The sequence below is a fragment of the Acanthaster planci genome, linkage group LG08 (assembly GCF_054643075.1).
Source record: "Acanthaster planci isolate LZ-2023a linkage group LG08, COTS_SCS, whole genome shotgun sequence".
Classification (NCBI taxonomy): domain Eukaryota; kingdom Metazoa; phylum Echinodermata; class Asteroidea; order Valvatida; family Acanthasteridae; genus Acanthaster; species Acanthaster planci.
Window position 1 is genome coordinate 3,299,622 of NC_141784.1, and position 25,419 is coordinate 3,325,040.

A 25,419-nucleotide genomic window follows, 5' to 3' on the forward strand; every position below is an offset into this window, starting at 1 on the left:
TTCCGACTTATGTTCTTCATTTATTATGAAGATTCTATATTAAAATCTTTACAAATGCTTGAAAAGGTTGGCTAAACATTTCCTTGAATAGAAACAAAATAACATTTTATGTAGGAAATTTCCTTTGACTTTTATGGCTTTAAGACAAACGGAAGGATTTTCTTGCTATTGATAGTCAAATTTTTGCTCTGCATAGGCCCTAAAAAACGTGTTTGTACGTACTTCACGGGAGAGTTTCCAGGAACAAAGGGAAAGATAATGTCTTCTCTTTGCAGATGCTGCTGTTCATCACTGTAAATTTAAAACTACATTATCACGCAAGATCAAAGTCCATCCAAATTTCCAGATATGTAATGACACCCCACATTATCGATTTCCAATTTGGAATGGTGCTAACAGGGGTTTGTTCTCTTTTGCAACATAATCCGGCATCTCTGCTCTATTTCTTGAAGTATTGAAGCAGATCCAACTCGACAAGTTGCTTAGTGACAGCTTGATCCCATCCCTTATTGGCTGCTGGGTTGATAGGGGAGGGGTGCATAATGGTCACCACGCGTACCCCTTCAACACCCCCGGCCTGTAAGGCCCTCTTGGCCCTCTCCTCAGCAAACTTCCCGATACCCACCACTACCTTGGCCTCAAGAAGCTGAACCATCTTGCAGATGAAGGTGTCACAGAGCTCTACCAGCTCCTTGCGCGTGCCCACCAGCATGTCCGCCGGCGTGATGTTCTTCCCCGTTTCGGACATGAAGACCAGGGAGCAGTGGTTATAGACAAAGGCGTGACGGAAGAACGCCTCGGGGGTTCCGCAGAGTGTCTTCCACAGCCCCCAGAAGCGACTGCCACTCACTTCTTTCCGGTCACAGCTCAGCCCCACAATCTGTCTCTTAGGGTGCTCTTTGGGTGGCTTGCCAACATTTCCTGTGATGCCCAGAAAGTTGACGACAGAATCGTGCTCTCCAAAGGGAACCTTGGGAAAGAAACAACAAGACTATTTAAGGACCAAGATTAGTAGTTTCTACATCCAGACTAGGCATATGTCAAGGCTCAAAGTTGCCAGAGTATGCTAAAGGTCTGTAAGATTTGCAAACACTCAAGAACGATCTGACAAAATTACTGAGAGAAACCTTATTTGGAAAATTGGAGTAAATATGGAATTGCACAGAGCTAGCTTGTGAAAACCCCATATCAGTTGTCATTTTGAACCAAAAAAAAAGGGGCAAGGTGCAATAACGAGCCAAGAAGCGATGGAAATGCAATCAGGGCCCACAGAACTGCCTGACAAAACCTCTGACGGTTATTACTGATCTCCACTGTGCCACAGTTATACTTGGTCTGTAGCTTGAAAGTGGGGCCAAAAGCCATCTTGGGGTGCTTCCAGCAATGCGACCTTTGTAGCTGCAGTTTACAGTATGTGAGAATTTCACAGGACATGGCGTAGGATTAGGATCATTTTCACTGAAACTTACCCCGTTCTGTGCCATTCCAAACGGGCCAGGGTTCATTCCCAGGAAGAGGATGTCTTTCGTTGAGTTGCAGTACTTTCTGATGTAGTCCTCATGTGGCTCGCTGGCGTACTCGAGTGGATTATACACGTACTCCACTGGCTTCCCAAACTCCATCCCGGCCACGTCCCTGTTGAAGGGTGCCACCAGTTCAGACAAGAAGCGATCGGCGATGCCGCCAGATGACGGCGTTGTGACATTACTTGTGGTGGCCGGGGCAATCGCTGATGCTGCATCACCCATCGCATTCACCCCATCTTGCCAGAGATGCGCATCGGTTGCTCCATCTATTTCATCCTCTTGGTTGCTTTTCACCATTTTTGCCGGTACTTCATTCTGATCACGGGCTGCAGTCCTTTTCCTGGGCATTGTAACTAACTTGTCTTGGAAATGAAAAAGGAAAACACCTCACAAAACTACCGGTATTTGAAATGTGTGTTTGAAGTGCTTTCCGTGTTTTTTTTTGCTGAATCTAATCATGGCAATTAAAGAATCCCCAGGGCAATGGTAGGATCTCCAAACCCACTTGAAAAAAAAAATTGTCCCCGCTTAGGGGGACATTCTCTGTATGGGGGAATGATTTTGTCCCCACATAAAGGGACTTCTCCACATTCAGGGGCAGTCGGGAGGACGTCACTGAATCTTGATTCTTCTCTCTGATTGGTCAACTGATGGCTACTCCATATTTCACACTCAAAACTCAAAGGGGCAAAAAAAGTTTGCGCTCATGGGGAAAAATCTAAATTATTGACAAAACTCTTGACCTTTACATCAAATGTGCCTGAAATTTCACTATTTACATGCTATAAACATCTCCCACGCTGTACTGAAAAGGTTTCAGTTATTTTTATCATATTGCTGCAAAAAAGAGGAAAACATGCAAATCCCTGTAGAAAGTGAATGGAGAGTTGCCCAGATCATGCAGACCTACATGTACATAATGTACTAGTACTAAGCATGACTAGGCCAATGGAACAACCTCCGACCTCGAGCTGGTAGACGTGACTGAGGTTATCTACAGCCATTTTGTATCAGATCAAATTATTATGTGTACATTGTGATGTGGTATTTTATAACACCCATCTCTGTTAAAATCGTAAAAATAAATATTCCATTACCAAATCGAAGACGTGTCGTCTGCTAACTAGCGCTACACTGGCACGACTGACGCCGGGCCGGCCGTACATACGTGTACGCGTACGTACCTGGATGTAAAGATCTAACCAACGTTGAGGGCGCAATTCACGTTTCCCACGCGGAAGTAGAAACCGTGCGCGTCATTTCCACTAATTCGGCAGACGACGTCGTGAACAAAAGCTCAATGAGGAAGTAACCTGCAGAAAAAGTTGATCGAAGGTTGGCGAGCTGCAATGAAACTCCGAAAACATCGATTTTATTGTTGAATAATCAGATGATTGCCGGTGTGTCAACATGCCAGAACTGGAACACGTCATCGAGGAGGTGAAACGATTCCTCAAAGGTAGGTTTTAAGTGAAAAATGTTCCGTTTTGATGGTCACAGCCAGCTCATGATCAGGCCATGGAGCTGTCAATGATCACGCGTATGGTCGCCGAACAAGTCTCTGGGTATGTACATATGCATATGTACAATGTACATGTATGCTGTTTAACTTTCTGTCTTTACTTTACTGGATGATAGACTGAGGTTGAGAATTTTTCAGCCGTGGTTGATTCATAATTTGGGCCTGTACCGGTATGTATCTGACCAACTTTGAATGATTCTGATCAGTTGTAACATTTTCAAAGTTTCACATTTTGGCATACACTTTTGTGATACAGGCACCGGTGGGGAAAGCAATAGTGTATGCGGAGGCACGATTGGTTGATCAGTGATCATGCAATCACACAATCACATTCTGCTGTCGGCGAATCCTGTATGAAATCTCCTGGACTTCACTTCCCTTTTTGAGTCAATTTTCTGAAACCGTGAAATAGAAAGAAATGCAATCTTCCTAGAAGTACCGGTAAAATTTATTGACAGGTTGTACTGTACATCAGGATCAAGGGAGCACACAAATGGAACGATCCTACCGTACCAGTAGGCATACACATGCATGTAAACAGTGTGCATACATGTGTTCTGTTGTCGTTGTTACGCCCCAACTATAGCATACATGTAAGTCCCAACTAGAGTGCTACAGTCATGACAGTTGGGCTGGCCCAACTACAGCAGAGAGGTCCTGTGTGCATGATGTGCCCAGCATGTGCCAAAGTCATATATATTGTTTACAAATGTCATGTCATCGGTCATAGGGCTAGAGGAACGGATGAAGTGCCACATTTTAGATGAATTGTGTCAAGTGTGAGACACATTGACTTGGATAATGTTGAGTCATTTGCCACACACATTGGTCTACAATAGTTGGGCCAGCCCAACTGTAGGACTACAGTTAGGACTGTCCCAACTATAGTTGGGGCTTATGCTATAGTTGGGACGTAACGTCATCATGCAAGTTTGTGTATGTATTCATTATTAAGTCTAAGAATAAGATTTGCTTACATGTTGTTTGTGATGTGTCAGGTACCCATCCGCCTACATGTATTTCATTACCTGAAAAAGACTGTTTGTTTTGTTTTATACGTTTAAGCTCATTGACCCTAAAAGAGCTGGGGGGCAGAATCTGCAGCCCCTTAATCTTTTTTCCCCTTGAGATCGCCACAATGCACTTTTTAAGAGTTGAGCCTTTAGGAGTTTTTAGAGTAACTGCAGTCATTTTGACACCAGTTTTGCCGATCTTGTACATTTTTTTCCAAGATGAGTTAGCCCAAACTGTATTCTTTTTCCACTGCAGTGCTCAGTATACACATACTGGCATGCATGTAGCCTTGAATTTCGAACGACCGCAACAACAAAATCATACACTGAGCTCAAAGTTCACCGTGTCAAGTGTCCTTATATGCATGCCAAGTTTTAAAAAAAAATCGAGCAAGGCACAGCTGAGTCCTCCACCCCGTCCCCCCAATTTTCATTGCAGCCAGAAGGCGCTTTGCTCAGCACTGTGCGGTGTACTGTGATAGTTGCACAAGCTACTGTATTTAAACAGCGTTTTCTTTTGGTGACAGTGCAAAATGGAAAAGAAAAACATTACTTTTGTGTTTCTATTCCAGAAAAATGTACATTTTATATCCTTGTAGTGTCAGGTGTAAACAGTTCTTTTCCTTAACGATCATCTCAACAGTTGGGTGAAAAATTCCATTCTTTAACAAACTGTCAGTATATAGTATACTGTATCATTTGGAGCTGCTACCCTAAAAACGTAGCACATGGCACTGTTTACGAATTACCCGAAAGACGCCTACATACATGTACATGTACTCACTTAAAATTGAATTCCACTGTAAGTGGTGGCATGCAACTGTTGTAAGATTTTATCAGTTTCTATTGTTGCTGTTGGGTTTGGGAAAAATACCATGACACGACGATGTTACCGACAAAGGTGTGGTTGTTTAAAGGGTACATTAATCTCTGGGACCTGACCTTTACGGAAACAGGTAAATACCGTAGTGCTGCAGGCCTGTCGTATGATACACAATCAAAAATACCGGTACGGTACACTGCGTAAAATCTGTACATGTAGCTCTGCATTCCATGACTGTACATAGAAGACCAACCATACAAGAACATACATGTAATTTTGTCATGGTGGATAGTACTAGTCAAGTTTCAGTATTGTAAGCTATTAAGTACTGTTGATTATCATGTTAACCAGTTTACTCACAAATGACAAAACTACTAGTACATTGAATTTCATATCCAGTCAGTGGATTTAAGAAGCAAGGCCGGTTGAGGCTTGGCCATATTAGTCACTGCCATGTGATACTCATGAGGTTCCTTATACATATATACCCTTACTCAGTATCCTGTTAAGTCCGGCAGTAGCCTTGTTTGGAGCTTAAAATAGTCTTTTAAATGGTAAATTCCAATACTAACAGATCTGAGTAATAAACCTTGTCTGGCCGCATTCAAGTATGACCAACAACTTAATCATTAATTGTTCTCATGTTGTAAATATATGTAAACCAATAGAAGTTCCTTACTTCACCAGCACTGTGCATCTTCATGTACAAAATCTTTAAGTTAGAACCAAAACAAAAAATGGTGCTTTTTGTATCATCGGTCATGTCTATAGATGATGAGTCATTGACCAAAAAAAGCTGAAAAAGGCTGAAACAAAAGTGCTCAGTTTTGCTTTAAAAGTCCCTTTTGTAGGGTAAATACATTTAGAAGTACAGTTTACATGCACATATATTTTTTGAACCAAAAAAGTGCTTAAAAATGCAAATTTTGTTTGGAAAGCTTTTAGCAGATTCAATTTGATTTGTTTGGTTTCCTCATATGCCATGACTATAAAAATGGATGCAAAAGTTTTTATAATAATTTTCCAAAAGTGACCAATTTTCTTGTCTTATATCCAATGGCTGTAGCAGGAAATGGCTGGCCACTTGGACTTTTTCTGTGCAAAATTTTATCTTCCTATAAATAGCAGCTTATTTCCTTTTCCCTGGCTCAACTGGCCCAGGCTCCCCCCAGGCAATAAACTGATGAGGGGAAGTTTTTGCAGAATCAGAGCTGGCACTCTTGATCTGTGGGCGGATAAACAAAGTTTCACTGCCATCACCCAAACTGTGATTATGAGCTGCCTGAGGTGGCAAAATCTTTTTTTCAGGATGTGTGCATTAAGTTGCATACATTTGACTGATCTGGTGACAAAAATCAGGAGCCATTTACTGCAGTTTCCCCACGCGCGTGAACAAAAGAGATGCACATTGAATGCTTCCTCATCAGCCAATAGCGGCTCATTGCTAACCAAAGATATGCGCTTGTCAAGCTTAGGAATGCGCGCCTGAGTGGTGGGGACTCTGCAGTAATGGTGTCAGCAAATTGGTCAGTACAGGACATTAATGTACAAATGTACTTTAAGTTGTTAGGACATGCACGTGTACATAATATAGTACGTGTATGCTATGTGCACATGTATGTAGAATCACATGACTGATCTTTTCTTTGTGCACGCATATTAATCCTGTGAGCTGGATTTGAGCTTTGGTGCATATCCTAATTGAATTTCAAATTTTTGCACTTGTTACCGGTGACTATCTAGCTTTTCTTAGAATAGTTTATCATATACATGTATGTGTGGTACATGTACATGTACAATGTACATAAATTAGTAAGCTTGCACTTATCTTGACCATCTACGTGAATGCTGTACATGGCCGGATAGTTTGTGTTTGGGGAAGCCAAGTATACTGTTGCCATTTTTACAAGCAAAAGGTCGTCATTTTTGTTTTGGTTGTTTGTATGCATGTTATGTACAAAAACATGTTCCCCTTAAGCATGTTAAGTTTGAAGCACAAGTGCCTCATGTCCAGAGTGTGTGGGATTTGAGGGAAAATGACATTTTGTCAACCATTTCGTCCACTGCCTTGTTGTCTCTCCAGCGGAAGACGTTACTGTTTCTGGTTCTGCATCTTTCCTCAAACTCTTTCCTGGTCATTGCTTTGACATCTCTGATTTGGGGTCCTGAAAAAACTCCCACCTGTACAGGTACATGTACATGTATGTAGTGCGTATGATGCCGCCACAGCAGCAACAAATAGAGAAGCGGGTACGCATAACACATGCATGGCACCAGTATGTGCTTACAGTAGTTGACAAGGACACATTGCAGAAGTACATGTAAACGTGTACCGGTACACAGCGAAATGTGTCTTCCCAGTGTGATTGTTTCATGGTGAAAAGCAAGCATCAGCCTGCAAGGAGTTGAGATATGGTATGCAGCCATTGGGCTTCTTTAAGACTACGGTACATGCAGTTGAACCCGTATTTTGTAACTGATTGTTCTTGGGGTAAATGTGTTTATTTAGAGCCGATATCTGTTCTGTAACACTTGCCATAGGTTGCTGGTGGTGGAACGATTTTCGAAATGGGTAATTGTGAGACCGTCAGACATCAGCCATTTATAAGCCGATCCACAAACCCTACTCCATTATAGGACCTGCAAAAGGGGGGGCCACCAGGCCCGCCTCCCCCCACTTCCACCGTCAGTGCCATAGACCTGTACAGTTCCGTTCTCTGTCAGAAAGTTTTCCTCTGTTTCCTTCTTTGTTTTGACAGATGTGGAGACATATCTATCCGTCACCCTCAAGAAGGAGAAACTGAAGAGAGAGACAAACGCAAAGAGAGAGGAGCTTCTTAAGGATGTGGCCAGCATCATTGGCAAACTTTCACCTCATGAGATAGAGGAAGAAGAGCAAGGTACAGTTGATTGGGATAAGTTGCAGGAACAGCGTTCTTGATTTTAAGCCTCCTGCATAAGCCTGGAGCGTAAATGGTCAACGGAGCATTTTTTCAGAGTACATGTACTGTACTAGTATACATGTACTTTTAAGAACCATTCATGCATGTATGCAGAGCTAAACTTTCATTAGGTTAGTTGTAAGAATGGTATGAAATTTAAGTAGCAAATTGTTTACTTGAATCAAACACTGAGCAAAAGGCAAACTAGTGTGGTCCGATTTGTACACATGTACCGGTATACCAGTACATGTATGCATGGTGTTCAAAAGAAAAAGCAATGGAAATGCCCTGTTGCGGACAAGGATTCTTACACGTATGTGACCCCCAATGGACCAGTTGGATTCCTTCCAAACTACTGTAAACACTTGCACTGGTTCTCCAAGACGTACACGTAGGCTATGATGCAGTCAGACCCTGCAGTACACTTGGGTCTTTGCAAAGCTCAGGTTCTCTGTAGACTTTTTCATGTACCAGTTCATACTAACTCCATCCTAGAAATTTCCCTACGGAGGTCCACGTACACATACGTACCAGTAACCCATCTATACTGAGAAACTCAAAGCAGTAGCAGGTGGCTTCTGTTTGTTTTTTTCTGCTTGAGGTTTCCCTAAGGTTGACTGACAGTCTCACCAAAAATTCAGTAAGGTAATATTTATGATTTTTTCCCTTTTGTACTTGGCGGAAATGTGAATTTGAATAATTTTTAGTGTTACTCTTCACCGATTGATGTATTTCAATTTATCCTGTTGGTAAAAAAAACGTGCTTAGTAGGAGTTGAACCCCCAATCTTGTCCCCACATGATTTTTGACACACTTCACGATGGGTATGTGCTGATGTTCATAACAGGCTCATTAAAATAATTTTGTTTACATAGAAAGAGATTTTGTGCCCCGTGTACGTGTACATGCCATAGACTACTTAATATTTTGTAGTTTGAAAGGGAATGAAAGAGGAAAAAGAAAAAAATGGGGGGGGAATGTAGTGAAAAGTTGTTCTGAGTATGCTTTCTGTGTTACGGATTTGTCACCGCTATATGCTGTAAATGAGTTTCATTCGCTCTGTCATCACTGACAAATTTCATGGCCTTGACTGTCCCACAGAAAAGTTGCGAGCCTGTTTGAAACAAGTTAGTAATCATGAAAGTAAAAAAAAATGGCGAGCTTATCGGTCTCAAGCTGGCTAAATATAACACGTCTTTAAGCTCCTTGCCCAAGATAGGGGCTGACCTCGGTTCCTGTAATTTGATTCCATTTACTGGGCCATTCTCTTACATCCTTCTCCGGGGACCTCCACTCCATGTCGTGTGTAGTCACCTGCGTAATAATCACCCGCCGATCAGTCGATCCCCCTCTGCATCGAAAATTCAGCATTTCCTCAGCTGGATGCCGAGGGTAGAAGGGGGTAGAGAGAGAGCTGCACCAGTCAGGTCCCTGATAAATGCTCCCACAGGACCCACCGTTGGAAGCGTCATTTCCCCTACCCCCAGCCAAGCTTCCTCCATACAGCCAGCTGCTGTATGGCCGTATACATTATAACTTTACTCGAAGGGGGGGGGTGGGATTTATGGATCAAGCTATTCAAATTGATATACTCTATGTGCGGTTTCAAGTTTCTAGCCTGCCCTAGGCATGTTGTAAACCGTATAGTCTTGCCATTTATTCAGCCCCTCCCTTGCCCCCTTTACCATACCTCAGCCTGTTTATGTAGTGGCATGGTTGGAATATGGGAGGGGGGTGCTGATGTGGGGTTCTACTTTGAAAGTGCCCCTTCTAGTCCAATTTTTTTTTTGTCGTCTAGGTTGGGCGAGTCTCTAAAAAGCTCCCCCTTTTGTCCCACACTGTACAGAATGCCAGGTTTTTGTCAATGACATGATTATCACAAAGACTGCATGGCCATGCCCAAATTCTTATGGGTATTTTCCATGTTTCCATCAAGATGCCCAACAGTAGAATGAAAACAAAAAGTCAACATCTTTGAGAGTAAAACGCCTGTTATACATGTATGCGGGACGCACATGTACGTGGGTAGCATGTTTGAAATCATGGAATGGGCCTTTTTGGATTAGGCAATATTACTTGTACTGTAGGTTTAATGACTATAATATTTGGCTTGAATTCTTCCACAGTTTATTGATTGAGTAAACGTGACATCTTCACGAAGATGCCATGTGTACCCAATCAATGAGCTACAAGTGCCTCATAATTTTGTACAGTACACAGGTGTATACATGTACATGTACATAATGTTCATGTACTGTACATGTACTTAAAGGCTTTTCACACAAGTACCATACCGGTACTTGGTGATCGAGGAAGACTGAACATGAACTACATGTACATTTGCATGTATGATTGTGACATTAGATCAAAACTTTGTGCTGTGATTTTGCAAACGTTGAACACATTTCAAGTCAAGTGATTTTGGTGCAGAAAAAGCTTGGCAAGGCCAAATCGGTTTCACTTTCATCTGAAGTTTGAACCTGCATGTCTGAACTCTGTATAGCTGCCAGTACATGGGCATGATGAGAGTATTCTTGCCTGGCTTGTTGCTGAATAAATAGGCCTACTGTATTTTTTGTACAGGAGTTTACATCATATTACATGTACGTACACGTACTTATTCAAGCTCTGAATTCTAAGGAAAAATCCTCCAAATCTTGTGGTGGATTTTGAAGGATTGTATTGCTTAACAGACATTGGGAATTTTACCGCCTGGAATTGCTCCTTCTGATCTCCTTTTGTCACACAATGTGGGTCTGACTTGCAATGAGGAAGTGAATCAGTTTGTGGCTTTAAGACCATGTTTAATGGATTTTTAGCAGGATCTGCAGTAATGAGGGAAATGTGAGGAATTCTTTTTCTTTTTGAAGAGATTAAGGGGAATGCTTCTAGTGATTCAGTACCAAGAAATCCGGATTTTTTAAGGAGGGGAGGTTCTGTTATTTGCTTTCTCTTTTCTTTCTTTTTAAAAGGTACCCATTCCCATTGCTGCAACCTGTTGAAACAGGTGCCGGTACATCAGATGGAATGTTCATGATCGCCTGCAGATTCTGTGTCTTGATTGGTTGAGAGCTAGTCACATGACAAATTTGCTATTTTTTACTATCTTGCTTTTCAGGGCCTAAAGAACTACAGTGTATGTACCATACCTGTAGCAACCAAAGAAAGTAATGACAACAAGAAGCATTGTTGTGCAAATTATGCAGTGCTACATGTGTGTGCATAAAGCTGGGTTCAAACATTTTGTGAATATACACATGGAAACTGCAGGTACCGGTAGTTTGGAAAAGTGCAGGTATTTTGGAACAAATTTCTTGTTTAACATTACTTTTGTATGCATGTAGACCAAATTAATTAGTTACAACATAAATCAAGCAGTCTGTGGGAGAGGCATCATAATGCAAACATTGACTGCTTTCTTGAAAAATGAGCCTCTCTTAGCGATGCTTCAAGGCTTCACCTTTGGAAAAAGAGAATGCTTCATCAGTCGCTGAGGAGGCTATTGTGACACCACTGGAAGCTGTCAAAATTCATTTTTTTTAAATATTCAATGCACAATAACATGAATAATGATTTGTGTGATGCACACTGAATGAATAGACTTAAAATGTACTTGTACATGTATGTAATCTGTTGGAATTCATAAAAGCAAAACTGTTCCATAAAAGCAAAACTGATGTACCATTGTTCACAGAAAATTGGCCTTTGAAAAAAGACTTCAAAGGTTGACAGTGTGTGCTTATGGCTGTATGCAGCACAATTCTTCTCTGGACGGAAGTAGTAGTGAACCACATAATGTACAGTACCGATATCCTTCCATTGCAGAAAGTTTAGGGGAAGTCCCTAACTCGGCATTCAGTTGGACTTTTGTCAGTGTACATGTACATTGTAGCTGTGTACATGTACATCCTTGTGCCTGTTTTCCACAAAGCATACATGTACAGGAAGAGCAAACATTTTAACCTTTGCTTGAAAGTTCATCCAGAGTAACGTCAGGCTTTGATCTTTACAGCGGCCAATACTGTGATGCCCCAGTGAATTGCTGTGATGCCCTTTAAAAATAGCACACACCTTTCGGCCACTTGGCCAACGTGCCCCTCTTCAATGATCACTAAGCCTATTTTAAAGATGTGTTCAACTTTCAAGTTACAAGTTAACGTTTAGCGCTACATGGATAGTGTTTCTGTCAACGGCCGGCCGCACCGAGCAATATTTTCTTCACAGATGTTTTACATTCAAGTTGCCCTGTAGCTGTAGACAATGTGGTATACATGTAGTAACCATATCAATATAGTTGAGTTGTGTGATTCTAAAAACGCGGCACCATACATGTACATACATGTAGATTAATTAATTGGTTGCGGGTCGCAGCACAGAGTTATACATTCTACACCGATTGGATTCTGTACATGTATTGAGACCGAGTCACCAATATTTTGGTATTGCTGATGGGAATACAACCCAGTCTATATTTTTTTCCCCGCTATTCTACTGGTGTATTCACATCAGCATGACAGCAGACTTCTATGTTTGTGACCCAGTGACCGGCTTGCTTGAATTGCAATGTGTGTGAGTAATTACAGTGTTTTTCAAAGTATAGACAGTGTTGGCTTTATGGCATCATGACAAGTAATAAGACTCAACACCAAATGGTAATTTAAATGTTAAATGAAATGTACAGTATTGTTTATTTTTACTTTTTACATTTCAAGCAGTGCTACTGCTCAGCGTGTGAACGGAAACAGGGAAAATTGCAGGTTGAAAGATCAATGTTGAAATTGAAAGAAAGTCTGTTAAAGTCACCAATAAGTAAAATATCAGTTCCAAAATGGCCTTGGTGCCCTGTAGTTTTGGGGAGCCTTCAAGACCAAGTGACCTTGATCCTCTGAAACTAGGTTGAAGCCTGTTATACTGTATTTTTATCCATGGACATGCACTACCGGTAATATACATGTATGTGTAGGAATGCCAGTTTCATATCATATCACTGTATGTCAGTTGTTTTAATTCACTGTTCTTTAATAGCAAAATTGTATACTATGTTGAGAATTTCTCGGACATGTTTCAAAGCAATAATTACAGTCAATCGTGGACATGTTTCAAAAGTCCCCAAATCATGTCGGACGGAATTTGATAAAAGAAACTGTAACAGTTTTTGTTTTAGAGTTCATGCAAATGTTATTTTTTTTCCAGACAGCACAAATGACTCAAAGTAATGACACATGACATTACTTCCAAATTCAACACTTTTCTTTATTTGTTATAAAGAGTAATGTTAACATGTCGGACGAGTATCAAATTTAAAAAGTTGAATTGTGATTGAATGGTGAAAAGAGTGTTAACGTTTGGACATGCAGTAGGTTTCATTATTTTGGAATACACAGTTACATGTACATGCTGGTAATTGCCGTAAATGTACACTGTACATGTACATATCACGATCAGTTCCATTTGCACCATTTACAGTACATGGGATATGCACAGTGCACTTTTGTTATAAATATCAAAATTTGGTGGAGAAAGTGGATTCGTTTGGTACTTTTACGTATTTACACGTACATATGTACATCAGTCATCACTATCATTTTCCCCTTTTTAAATTTATATGATTTTAAATTCAAAAAGGATTAAAATGGTACGTGTAGTACGTGATTGACAGTAAATAGAGCATTGCACTTAATGTGTGTGCCATTCGGACTTCCGCAGCTCATGCTCATTGGAAGTCACAAATTACTATGCTACGTTGACCTTGAACCATTTACATACTTTATACATGTACATGCATACACTACATGCATGTATGCATTCTCCAAATCGGTACAAGTTTAGAAATCTTAAACTTAATACGTACGTGTACATGTACATCATGGTGAGGCATCCAGTTATTTTGATCGTGATAGTAATTGGTACGGAAACTGTTTCAAGATTATGTTATGTACATGTACATAATGTACCTCTAAAAGGGTTACCCAGTGTGTTCAAAAGTCAATTCTGCATGTACAGTACATGTACTTAATTATCACAAACCATCACATGGCCACATGTTGTGCAGTACAAGGCCTCTGCTGGGCCAATTATGCAGGGCTTAGTGCCATTTTCTTGTCTTGATACAATGTCTTGCCCATCATGCCCCAAACGTACATGAAATCAGTTCAAGTTGAAATGTTCGGTACACGTACAGTACATGCACCATAGGTTTCCAGCTCTACATGTATTAATTAACCATGTTAACCCTAACACTCCTCAGTCCTCCAACAGGTGAAGGATTGAGGAGGGTTAGGGTTAATATAGCCCTATGTACTAATGATGTATCACATTGAATTGTAATTTGCAGAGGAATATGCCGATGTTGACCTGCCGACGAGCGCCTCAGCCGACAAGACCCAGGAAGAAGACGAAGACGAGTGCGATGACATCTACGAGGACACCGTGCCGGAATCCACCCACAGCAATGACTCCTCCCAGATCTCGGAGGATGAGGGGGAGGAGCCAGAAGAAAGGAGTGGGATGTTTGACCTGGATGGTGATCCCTATGGTAAGACAGTAACTGGTTAATCCCTAGGAGTTTTGTTATTAAAATTCAAAGTGGATATTATTATTTTTATTATTATTATTTATTCGGCCATTCAGAACAGATACTGGTAGGACAATATTCAAAAAACCAATGGACTAAACAAAGGGACATTACAAATAACAAGAACAACCCACTCCAATTGATTGACATAAGTATACTTAAACACTGTGACCCGAAAGCCTGTCAATCCAATGTTCTTAGAAGAAAAGAAATATATGTCAGTGTGTCTGGACTCTGGAGTCTGATTTCCAACATCTCGTACTGTACATGTGTGCATCTATAGAGATCTTCACACATACCAGTACTGCACCATACTACAGTGTATATTTTTCAGACAGTGAAGTTGAAAATTGTTTCATTGAAGAAGAAATAAGGAACTCGGAGGCATCCATGCCAAATTGATGTCCTCCAACAATTAGAAATTTACCTTATTTCAGAATTGCATTCACAGTGGGTTTTGTTTGTTGCAGAGAATTTATACACTTTTTTCAGTGCTTAGATGTAACAGATTTCCTGCTTTCTTTTTATTAAGTGCTCATGGTTTGAATCTTACTCATAAAAATACTAAGTAGACTACTGGCCCAGACGTTGCACCCCTCAGTGTGGTGTTCTGGGTTCGAATCCCTTCGCCAGGCATTGCAATCTGCCAGTGTACGCTGCAGTAATGTCCTTGGTTCCAATATCCAGATACAAGTACAAATGCACAGCCAATGTTAATTAGGCTTTTAGTATATAACTGATGATATCAGCTGTCCTTAAATCATCAACTCCCCAGGAAAAAAATCCCCGTGAAATTGAAATTTCCTTCCTCCACTTCCATCCGTCAATGTGTATTAATAAATATTTCCATTTATCCTGGAGTCTTTTTCAATGCAAAGGAAAACAGTCAGGATGAAGTTAAGTTAATAATAAAGTTAATGATTGGCTGAGTGTTTTTTTTTAATTTTAGGCGATGTCAAAGTAGACCCAATTGCAGCATCTGACTTAACCTCACCAAGCAAGGAAGGCTACCTGGATAAGAAACGGAAGGGTAAATAGTCCTTTTTTTATCTTGCTTGGACAAGAAGGTCTTTGCCATAGCAAGCAGGTACTGGTAGTTGTAAGGAGCTGGGAATCGAATTGATATGGAAGTGAGCCCTCTCAAATATTTGCATTCATGAAAATCACTGCAGAATATCTCAAATCCTTTATAGACCATTAAACCTCAAAAACCTTCAGACTTCCAGTTTAAAAAACTAATATGAGATTAGTGTATGAAAATTTCCATTTCCATGATATCCCTGTCAGCCCCTAACTCCTGCAAACACTAGGGCCAAACCTCTAAGCACTTTTTCCTGAAATCTGACGTCAACAACGAGCATGAGTCACCGACTTCTTTCTTCAGTTTTTCTGAATTTCACTGGCCCTGGATTCTGTAATAGGCCAAAAGTTTCTGTTGACTACACAAACAGAGCAGCTCCTTCATGATTTGTATGCAAGGAATGTGGCCAGCATTAATTATCTGGCCAACAGCTGGTTTACTTGTAGTTTTGTGATGGTCTGTACATGCATATCTGCTGTGAATGATGAGACTAGATATCCTTTAAGGTCATTTTAGTCATCAGGGATTGATTGAAATTATTTCAATCCAATATTGACCGTCAGTGGTTAAAAACAATATTTATGACTTTATGCTAACTACAGTAATTTGGACTTTATTACGGTAAACTTGATGGTCCAGGAGCCCTTTCAGTTCCTGATAAATTTGACCGTCAGGTGCTGTTGAGCGTAAGGTATTTGTTAATTTGAAGGGGCGCCATTTCCACAGTGTTGTATGGATCCTCAAATCAGATACATTTATTGTCAATCCTTTCTATCCTGTCACTCTCCGTCACCACTTTGTTCCTTCAGGATATCAATTCTTGGACCCTTTTCCTTCAGCTGCCGGTTTTTGCGTTTTGGCTTGTGGCTTAAACAAGCAATAGTACATTTGTAGTACATACATTGGACCTGTTTGTTTTGCGTTCTCAATTTGGGACATCGCCCATCACACTTTGGCGGGGTCTTATAATGGGGCAAAATGGATCAGTCTGTTGAAAAGCTGGTGCCTGATGGTCTCACAACTGGCGCCCTCACTTTGAAAATCGTTCTGCCGCCATTGGCAGAATCAGCTACAAAGTTTTATTACAGCGCTTTACTTTCTTTATGCATTTGCCATTTGTGTTGTAGCTGGGTCCATGACACATCCCCACAAGTCCATTACAAGTCATTCAGACCTTGTACATGTACATGTACTATGCAAGTCAACTCATAAGGTGTTGAACTGCACTACGACAAAGGTATTCCTTAGTCAAATTTGACCCCCTTTTACCTATAAGTGGTGTTGTGATGGGATACATGACTGGACTTGCAGTGGACTTGACTTTAACAGTTACATGCAAAAGTTTATAACAGATAGGCCTTTTAAACTAACTCAAGGAGCAACCACTTCCAGAAATCATGATTCTCACCTCCACTTGCCTTTACCAGAAGGACAATTCGGTTTACAGAGCTGGCAGAAACGCTACTGCATTATCAAGGGCAACATCCTGTACTACTACAAGAAGAAGACGGACAAGGAGCAGTGCAACCAGATTGTGCTGACGGGGTACCAGGGACGAGAGGCCCCCGAGTTTGAGAGGAAGAATAAGAGGAAGGACTTGCTGTTTGAGGTGGTGTGCCCAGCCAAACGCTCGTACCAGGTATGATTACAGAGTAAGGTGAGACGTGTAGGTTGGACTGTCAAATTGCCCGTTTCTTTTGTGTTGAGCTTCAACTTGCCTGCTCTATCTACATGACCTTCATTGTAGCCAATATTGCTCCATGGCAGGGCCTCCGAACGTTGCACAGGAGGGTTACAGTTACAGGTAGGAGTGTCATACAAATCGTGTAGATTACTCACAATGTTGTCAGCATTTAAGTCCAATTTAATAAAGGACTCTTAATGTGGCACCTTCTTAGTTTCAGAAGTCTGTATTTTTGGCCGAAAGTAACCCTGCACCTGGGATCAGTTTGTTGTACAATAATCCTGCCGTCAAGTGGTCTATACATTGCCAGAAGGTGTGTTTTGATCACCTCTTTTTATAATTTTTTTCTATGCTTGGTTTGCAGTTCATTGCACAGAACAAGAAAGACTTACAGGAATGGATCAAGGCCATCAGTGTCGCTAGCAAGCTTGGACCAAGCTCTGTAGGTGGGTATTAAAGGCTAAGTGGCAAGAATGCCCATTGCCAAAAATAAACAGTGGTATACATCATGGCTCGTGACACCTGCTCAGTTCTTGTTTCCCAGTGCCGCCAGGTATTAGGAAAGCAGCTGCAAACAGTCCTATATTCGATGATGGAGAATTATTAGCTTTGACTCATCAATTACAAATCGACTACAGGTGTTAACATCAATACTTTAATACTAACAAACTCTCAAAGGTCACGAGAAAGATGAATGAGTCTAATTTTTAACTAACTAACCTGTTTTATAAACCTTTCAGATTTTATGACCTAGTTCCTGCCAACTTTTCTCAGTGTAAATAAAGACATTTCCCTAAATTAGAGATTCGGACGGTGATTCCAGTGCTTCCTGTGTTGCTGAACTTAGGCTTACTGACCTGCCCTAATAGGTTTGATGGCCAGAGGTCATAGATGGCCGGACTTGGGTTTGAGTTCCACTCACAGCAAGCCCATGAATTGTTTTTCTTAGATAAAAAAGGTCTCATAGAAAACTAAGTATATTTTGCTGACTGAAGCAATTATCTTGATTAAAGTGGCACACGTAATGTTGAATATATTACATTAAGTGTGCCACTTTAATCAAGATAATTGCTTCAGTCAGCAAAATATACTTAGTTTTCTATGAGACCTTTTTTCTCAAAAAAAAAAAAACAATTCATGGGCTTTCTATGGGTGGAACTCAAACCCAAGTCCGGCCATCTCGGCCCTGATAATATATGCTTGGTTCCAATGCAAAATGACAGCAAAAGGCGATGTACTTATAGACAGCCGATCATTGTGATATCACCAACGTTATCTGTTTCTCACAGATCCTCTTGCCAAATCAACCCCTAACAATTCTGGAGGCAGTGAGGATCTGTCTGAAGAATACGATGACACCTCAGCCCCAGGCCCATCCTGTGAAGTCAACGATGATGATTACGGAGACACCTACGAAGACTTGGATGCTTACCAAGCAACCAAGATGGGTGGCCCAGTGGCACCTGTGGCTGAGCCACCTGCTGGTGCAGGGGAGAATGAGGAAGATGTGGAACCCATCGACGAAGAGATTTATGAAGACGTGCCGCAAGCTGAGCTTCCCCCACCGGCACCAATGCCTGAACGCATTCCCAAGCCCTCAGCCGCTAATAAGCCCCTCCCACCAGAACCCCCCCAGTCTGAATCCCCACCCCCCATTCCCACATCCCACAGACCAGTTCCCCCACCATCAGTTCCCATTGACACACAGCCAGCCAGGCCCTACTCACCGCACATGCATATTAAGACCTACCCAGGCAAGAACATCAAGAACGTGGCCAAACCGGCACTGGGCATGTCCAAGCCAGCCATTGCCTCCACCCCAGCCCCACCTGTGCCCTCCCGAGCTGCCAATGAGATTGCAGACCTGCCCATCAGGAAGGAACCGTGGGAGGAAGACTACGCCAACATTTACATTGGATTGTGGGATTGCATGGCAGATGACCAGGATGAGCTGGAGTTCCGACGAGGCGAGATGGTACACATCATCAGCAAGGAGTACGACACCTTCAGTTGGTGGATTGGTGAAAGGAACAACAAGGTTGGTCTGGTTCCCAAGGACTACCTAATGAAAGCTTATATGATTTAGTCCGTAAACCATGTTAACATTAATATGGCTAGTTTACACTCTGAAACCAAGACTGTCATTGCGGAATCAACTGAGGTACATTTTCTGCTAATTTGTCAAGTATGGCAGAAAATATTGTAGAAATAAATGAAAGTAACTACCAACAAACAGTTCACTGTACTAACATGACTAAGGTCCTTTTTTTGGTCTAAAATCCGTTAACAACATGGTTCTTAGAAAAAGCATCTATAAACTGTGCTTTTCTTCATGAAATTATTGACAGACGTACCGGTATGTACAAGTGGCCTACTGCCCAATTTCAGTGCATTACCTGAGCTGCCCTGTATTGGTAGATGCAGGACTGCATGCAGCCCTGAAACACAAAAGTTTATTACTTCAGATGGCGGGCTTGATGCCCCAGTTAACTCGGAGTACTGGTACAGATGTTGGGTTTGCGTTACGTACAGTGTTGGATGGAGCAAGAGGCAGAAGATGTACACAGTGCTTCCATGTGGCCAAAATGCCAGGAGTAAATTGTACACCTCAAATCCTGAATTTGTCATTGTCTTAGAAGATCTTCCATCGTTCTGTCTCTGGTGTTCTGCTTAATTAAAAACTGTCATACATTTATTTTTTCTTAAATATGTATTTAAAATGTATATACCGTATTAAAGGGCGTCCTTATGAAACCAAGGCTGCTGGCTTTTCCAGCCATGTGTAGTTTCAATCTGTTTAACTTCTTAATTACTGCACAAGATAATGCTTTTATGAAATTCTAAAGAAATTCTAGTTTTCTATCTAAAGGCTAAGGCTTTTCAGGCATCATGACAAATTGAAAAAGATTATTTCTTAACAAAAATGTGAAAGTTGGAGTAAATTTGTAAGCAACGGGATCATCAATTCAGGCAAGTCAGGGAAACGGGAGTGATTGAGGAAAAAACATAATTTGTATGAGTGTCTGTCAACATCTGCAGGTACAATGTACATGTACTATTCATGTGTATTGCGTATTAAATTTAATATATTTTTTTTACATGTACTTTACCCAAGGTTGTAAAGATCATTTCTGTACACATTTTATTTTATCTGTAGATTAGTAATATTGCCATACATACATGCACACATGTACATGTTTGTCTTAATTGGTGAGTACTTTATGTCTCTCAATATTTAAAACTTTTCTCCTCATAAAGAACTACGCGTACTTGTGCCTTCCGTTAATAAAAGAGGTCTACATTTGCATGTACTTGATTTGCACATTGTTTGGGAAATATTTGGATATTGTCGTATATAAAAATGAAAAACAAAAATGACACTGTGAAACACAAAAAGACAACATCTGCTACTGTGGGTAGGCATTCACCCCATTCAGGGGACAAGTTCTTTTGTTAGGGAAATTTGAACCGAGTTGTGGGGACATCTCTGGGTCCTCACATTTTTGGTCGCCGCGAAATAGGTGAAATGTGAGTGTGTGGTGCGGGATTGTGTGTACATGTACGTACCCTGCAGGCATGCTACATCATGTACGTGTACAGTGGAGATTGACGATGCATGTGTTTCCTTGGTTTGTATTCTTTTTTGTTCCTTTCGTGTCCTGAATATGACCCTGATGTTTTTTAGTGCTGTAGCCTTTGTGGTACAGTAACATTTATAGAGTACCTAAGTGAATACGTCATAGTGAGCACAATTATGTGTGTAAAAGGCATTAGTGCGACAGCCAGCATGTGGACCAACAAGCACAAGTATTCCATTGGTTTGCACTACACTTTCTGGTTCGAAATGACATCACACTTGGGTACTCTTTATAGTACATACATGTACATTGAAGCAATGTAATACCAAAGTCCTTGGGACTTCATGAATCACCTTGTTAGTTATAGTTAGTTATAGTTAGTTATCTTATATTATCAGAAATGGAAGACGAAGGAAAAGAAAGACTTGGGACAGGTCTAAAATTGACCTTGTGTGACCTTGTTTTGACTGTGCTCTTCTTATCTGTGTTTGACATTACATGTACATGTACATGTACTCATAAGACTGTAATGAATCTGGCATAATACCAGCATATGGACTAAGATGTACATGGACATGCTTGTGTGCACATCTTACTATTTGTTAGTTATACATGTACAAAGTACACTCTGATGTTACGTGCGTACATGTACATGTACATATAGTCTGTACCAATGAAATCTGCAATTAAAATTCCAAACGACTGGCTTTAACCTGTAAAAATTCAAAATTGGTTCTGTAAATTTGATTTCGTCTATTGTACATGCACATGTCTTAAATCTGAAAAGTATGTAGTTGAGGAAGTACATGTACTGGTAAAATTGAACTCAATTGTTATCTGAATGCAAAAGCTCATACATGTACATGTGTAAAACCTACTGTCCCCATTCTGTAAATTCTCTTTGTGATCACTGCATCTTTGAAGTCACTCACCGCCATATGTAAGTGCCAAGAAGGGGAGACAATTCAGGCAGAATTTTATTTCAAACTTATTTATCAACTGGCACAAGTCTGACAGTTTTGTGTTCTCGTCCCTTCCCGGCCTTTGTGATTTTAGGTGAAACACAAAGTACTCAAATGTACATGAATATAATATTTTTTTACTGCTGACACCACATCTTCTTGTTCTAGAAGCATGCGTCTCTCTGATCAGATAAAAAGAAGTTATTTTCTTAGCAGGTATATACATAGAAAAAAGTCCCATTTTGTGATTCCCCCTAAAGAGGATAATATGATCATATTGAATTGACTCGCATGTATACATGGACAATGTAAGGAAATCTAAAACAGAACTTTGTAAAAGTTCCTCAAGGCTTAAAACGAAGAGTGCCAGTTTATGAAACTATCCAAATTTTGACTGAGAATTTGAATGACTTTACTAGACATCCATGAATATAACTTTGTTGATTTGATACTGTGCTACACAGGCATTTCTAAAATCATATGAAACTTGATAAAACATTCTGTGATAATAAGTAATAAATTTCAAATTGTTGGATGCAGCTATATTTGTAATGTTGCAATGTTTTGTTTGAGTGACTGTGATTGCTCAGCTGTGTGTGCAAAGGCAGATCCAGAACCAAGTTTTTCTTGTGGAGGCCAGACTTGTATTTTTTTGGGGGGGGCCTAAGATTTAAAATTTTTATGTAACTTCTCACAGCCTTTTTGGAGGTGAGGCTACATTTTGGGGACTTTTTATGCACTTTGGGAAGAAAGAAAAATGAAAGAGCAAAAAAATCATCTTTCATTTTAGTAATTTGTCCCCACAAGGTATATCAGTGGTGTGTCCAGCGAGGGGTGGGGTGGTTTTCTCCCCCTGAGAGTTTTTTTTTTTACAAAGAATAATCCATAGGTAAGAAGGTAATTGGTATATTACTACCAACATCCTGAGAAAACAACACCATGAAATAAAAGCAAGGATGTTGGGAGTTGGAACCGCAAATATGGCTTTTGATATTTTTTTCTCCCCCAACAGTGGCGTAGCTAGGATTTAACGGGGGGGGCATCAGCTTTCAGTGGTGTGGTTTTTTGAAGCAACTTTTTGTTAGCCTTATTCAATATCCATTTATCCATTTTATTTTTCCAGTGGGGGAGGGGCCACATGTCCCAGGCATCCCCCATGGATACACCACTGCCCCAACATTTTGTTTCATGAGCCCAAAGCCACATTCGCTTTTTAATCTCCCCCCAAGCCAAAAGCTGGATATGCCACTTTTAGATATGTAATGTAAGGGGTGGGCATGTTGTTTTTTGGCGTGTGCAAGCAACTAGTTCCAACATCTGCGTGGGATTTTCTTCAGACTCGGTCACATTAAAGTGACTATTCACAGTGGAATCTTGTTGCCAGAAAAAGATGATGAAATCTATGATCAGGGTGTGGGCAAATTTACAAACTTTGTTCTAACCTAAAAACTACATCCTCAAGGAGACCCACTCCCAGTTTCTGATCACAAAAGGACAGAAAAAGGATGATAATATTTGCTCTGTCAAAATGTGTTCACTTCAAAACCCAGAGATGTGTAATGCTTCTGACTTGATCTGGTTTGGTTTGATATTTTGCTGAGCAAATAAATTTGATAAAATTTTTGCTCAGTGGCTGCACATCAGTTTAAACACACAAGTTCTGCAAGTTACACATATGAAAATAGATTTTACAAGATACGTACAGCCTACCCTTCACCTTGAATCAAGGCAGAATTGTTCTTTTTTGCCAATTATAGATTTCTAAGTTCACCAGTGATTTAATTACTTCCTTCTATCGAATCCAGTGTACATTCTGGGGTGTCAAAAGTTTCAGCAATTAATGCAGTTTTAAATATGTCCAAGTTATAATTTAGTCAACTCAAATGGGAAAATTTTTCCATTCAGGTCACAGGTCAAATTTTCCCAAAGCCTATGGTCTATTTTCAAGCCTGACTGACATCATTATTGGCATGTTACTTGCATGTACTGTGTCTTACACCTTTGATGATGAGTGTCTTTGCCAGCCTGGTCTGGCCCATCTGCTAAGTTTTTACAATTGTAGCATGCTTGTATTTCTAATGATAAAACATAAGCATTATGAAAGCTCATTGAAAGTCTTAAATATCTTTTTTCTTGCAATTTCATGTATCTCAACAAATCTTGAAATGCCTGTAATTCAAGTGCTTTTTAGTAAAGTCACGTGTAAGTAATTTTGTTCCCAAGGAAAGTCTCAAGTAAGGAGTTCTTCTACTTTAAATTTTGAATTCCTCTTCTGTTGATGTCACCAGTACTGAAAGTAATGGTTGAATTATAACACCTATATATAAAGGTAGATCACTCATATGGAGTACACAAGCAAACACAAATGCCACCATGATGTGCATGAACACACAACAGAGCCTGGCATTTGATCTTTAAGACCTTTGACTTTTGCATGTCACCCCCACCCCCCCTCCCAGCGACTTGTGCTATTGGGTAAGATTGGTTAATACTTAGACTTGAAATCAAGTCGGTAATTGGCCAGGTGTAGTCCACCTTCCTCGCGATGGTGGGCTGGTACTGAACAGCCCGACCGCGCCTTGTACATTTTACCATATGGGCCGAATAGCGTGACACACTGGATGGATGGCAGGCTGAACAGGCTCAGCACTAATTGTAAAACGACGCAGCATGCTGGCTCATGGATGACAAACGTGGCTGACAAACGACTTGAATTCAAGTCTAGGTAATACCAGGCAAACAAAAACCATCCTGCGTAGCGGCTGTGACATGTCACAAAGCTGACACTTCTCTCAGTGGGCTGTGATGGTGCGGATCCTGTACACTTTTGCAAGTGCTGCAAAGCCTTATAAAACAAAGTATGTCTATAAGGGTGCACTGAACCAATTCAAGCTCCATTGAAAATGGTGTAAAATCAACCAAGTTTGGAGCCCCATGGCAGGCAACTGAAGTCCCTGAGGCCTCTCAAACAAAAAACAATGTGTTGTTTGGTCCTTCAGGTTTCATTTGATTTACAATTTTAAGTAGGTTAACCAATGAATTTTTTAATTATCCGCCCAAAACAAACTCACCCCCCCAAAAAGTGAATGTTGCCAAGCCCTCCCAGCGGCCATTTTTCAAATGACATCCCTCACCTTCCTCGGGCTCTTCTAATTTTCAATCCCATTTTTGTCTGCTTTGCCCCCAGATGGGTGCCCCTGAATCTACAGAGATGATCCTGGGCCATGCTGACACAATCCCACCATTTCTTGGCCCAAACAGACCCCTCTTTTTGAAACAATCTCTGGGGGTACTTTTTGTGCGCCTCGTCCTGGCGGAGAATTTTCCTTGAATTGGGCGATTCACAGTAAAGCGCCACCAAGAGTTTGCAACGCGCTGGCCAATCATAACGCGCAAAATCTGTCAGCCATTTCCAAACGCGCATTGGGTCGACAAATTTCGCACACTGTGATGGCCAACGCGTAGCAAACTCTTGGTGGCGCACTATTGTGAAACGGCCGTATTGATCATAATTACAAAAATGACATTGGGAAGTACATCAACTTTCAACATGGGGTCAAATATCCATCCTGAAACCCAGAAAGTCCTTAGAAATCATACCCCCGGATTGCATGGTAAATTATGCTTCCCAACTTTTGACTTGGTCTAAGTTCTATGTATCCCTATTTCAAACAGAAAGACAATAGAAATGCAATCACAAAACGTACATACAAA

At 40.8% G+C, this 25,419-nt stretch overlaps 2 protein-coding genes across 3 annotated transcripts; one reads left to right on the plus strand and one right to left on the minus strand.

Moving 5' to 3' along the window:
- Window positions 1-2,744, minus strand: smug1 (single-strand-selective monofunctional uracil-DNA glycosylase 1). Of its 2 annotated transcripts, none has more exons than XM_022228974.2 (3): window positions 2,624-2,744; window positions 1,470-1,888; window positions 1-970 (listed from the first exon to the last, which is right to left on the minus strand). In XM_022228974.2, exons 2-3 carry the CDS (start codon window positions 1,872-1,874, stop codon window positions 440-442), a joined length of 936 nt encoding a protein of 311 aa, XP_022084666.2. In that variant the 5' UTR covers window positions 1,875-1,888; window positions 2,624-2,744; the 3' UTR covers window positions 1-439. The 2 variants fall into 2 exon arrangements, with proteins under 2 accessions (XP_022084666.2, XP_022084665.2); XM_022228973.2 differs by having other exon boundaries at window positions 1,470-1,883; window positions 2,624-2,728.
- Window positions 2,745-2,795: 51 nt separating this feature from the next.
- LOC110976045 (src kinase-associated phosphoprotein 2-like) lies at window positions 2,796-22,245 on the plus strand. Its single transcript, XM_022228991.2, has 7 exons — window positions 2,796-2,985; window positions 7,644-7,784; window positions 14,161-14,361; window positions 15,350-15,430; window positions 16,909-17,120; window positions 17,530-17,611; window positions 18,455-22,245. The coding sequence occupies exons 1-7, from the start codon at window positions 2,937-2,939 to the stop codon at window positions 19,249-19,251; spliced, it is 1,563 nt and encodes a 520-aa protein (XP_022084683.2). The 5' UTR covers window positions 2,796-2,936; the 3' UTR covers window positions 19,252-22,245.
- The last annotated feature ends 3,174 nt before the right edge of the window (window positions 22,246-25,419 follow it).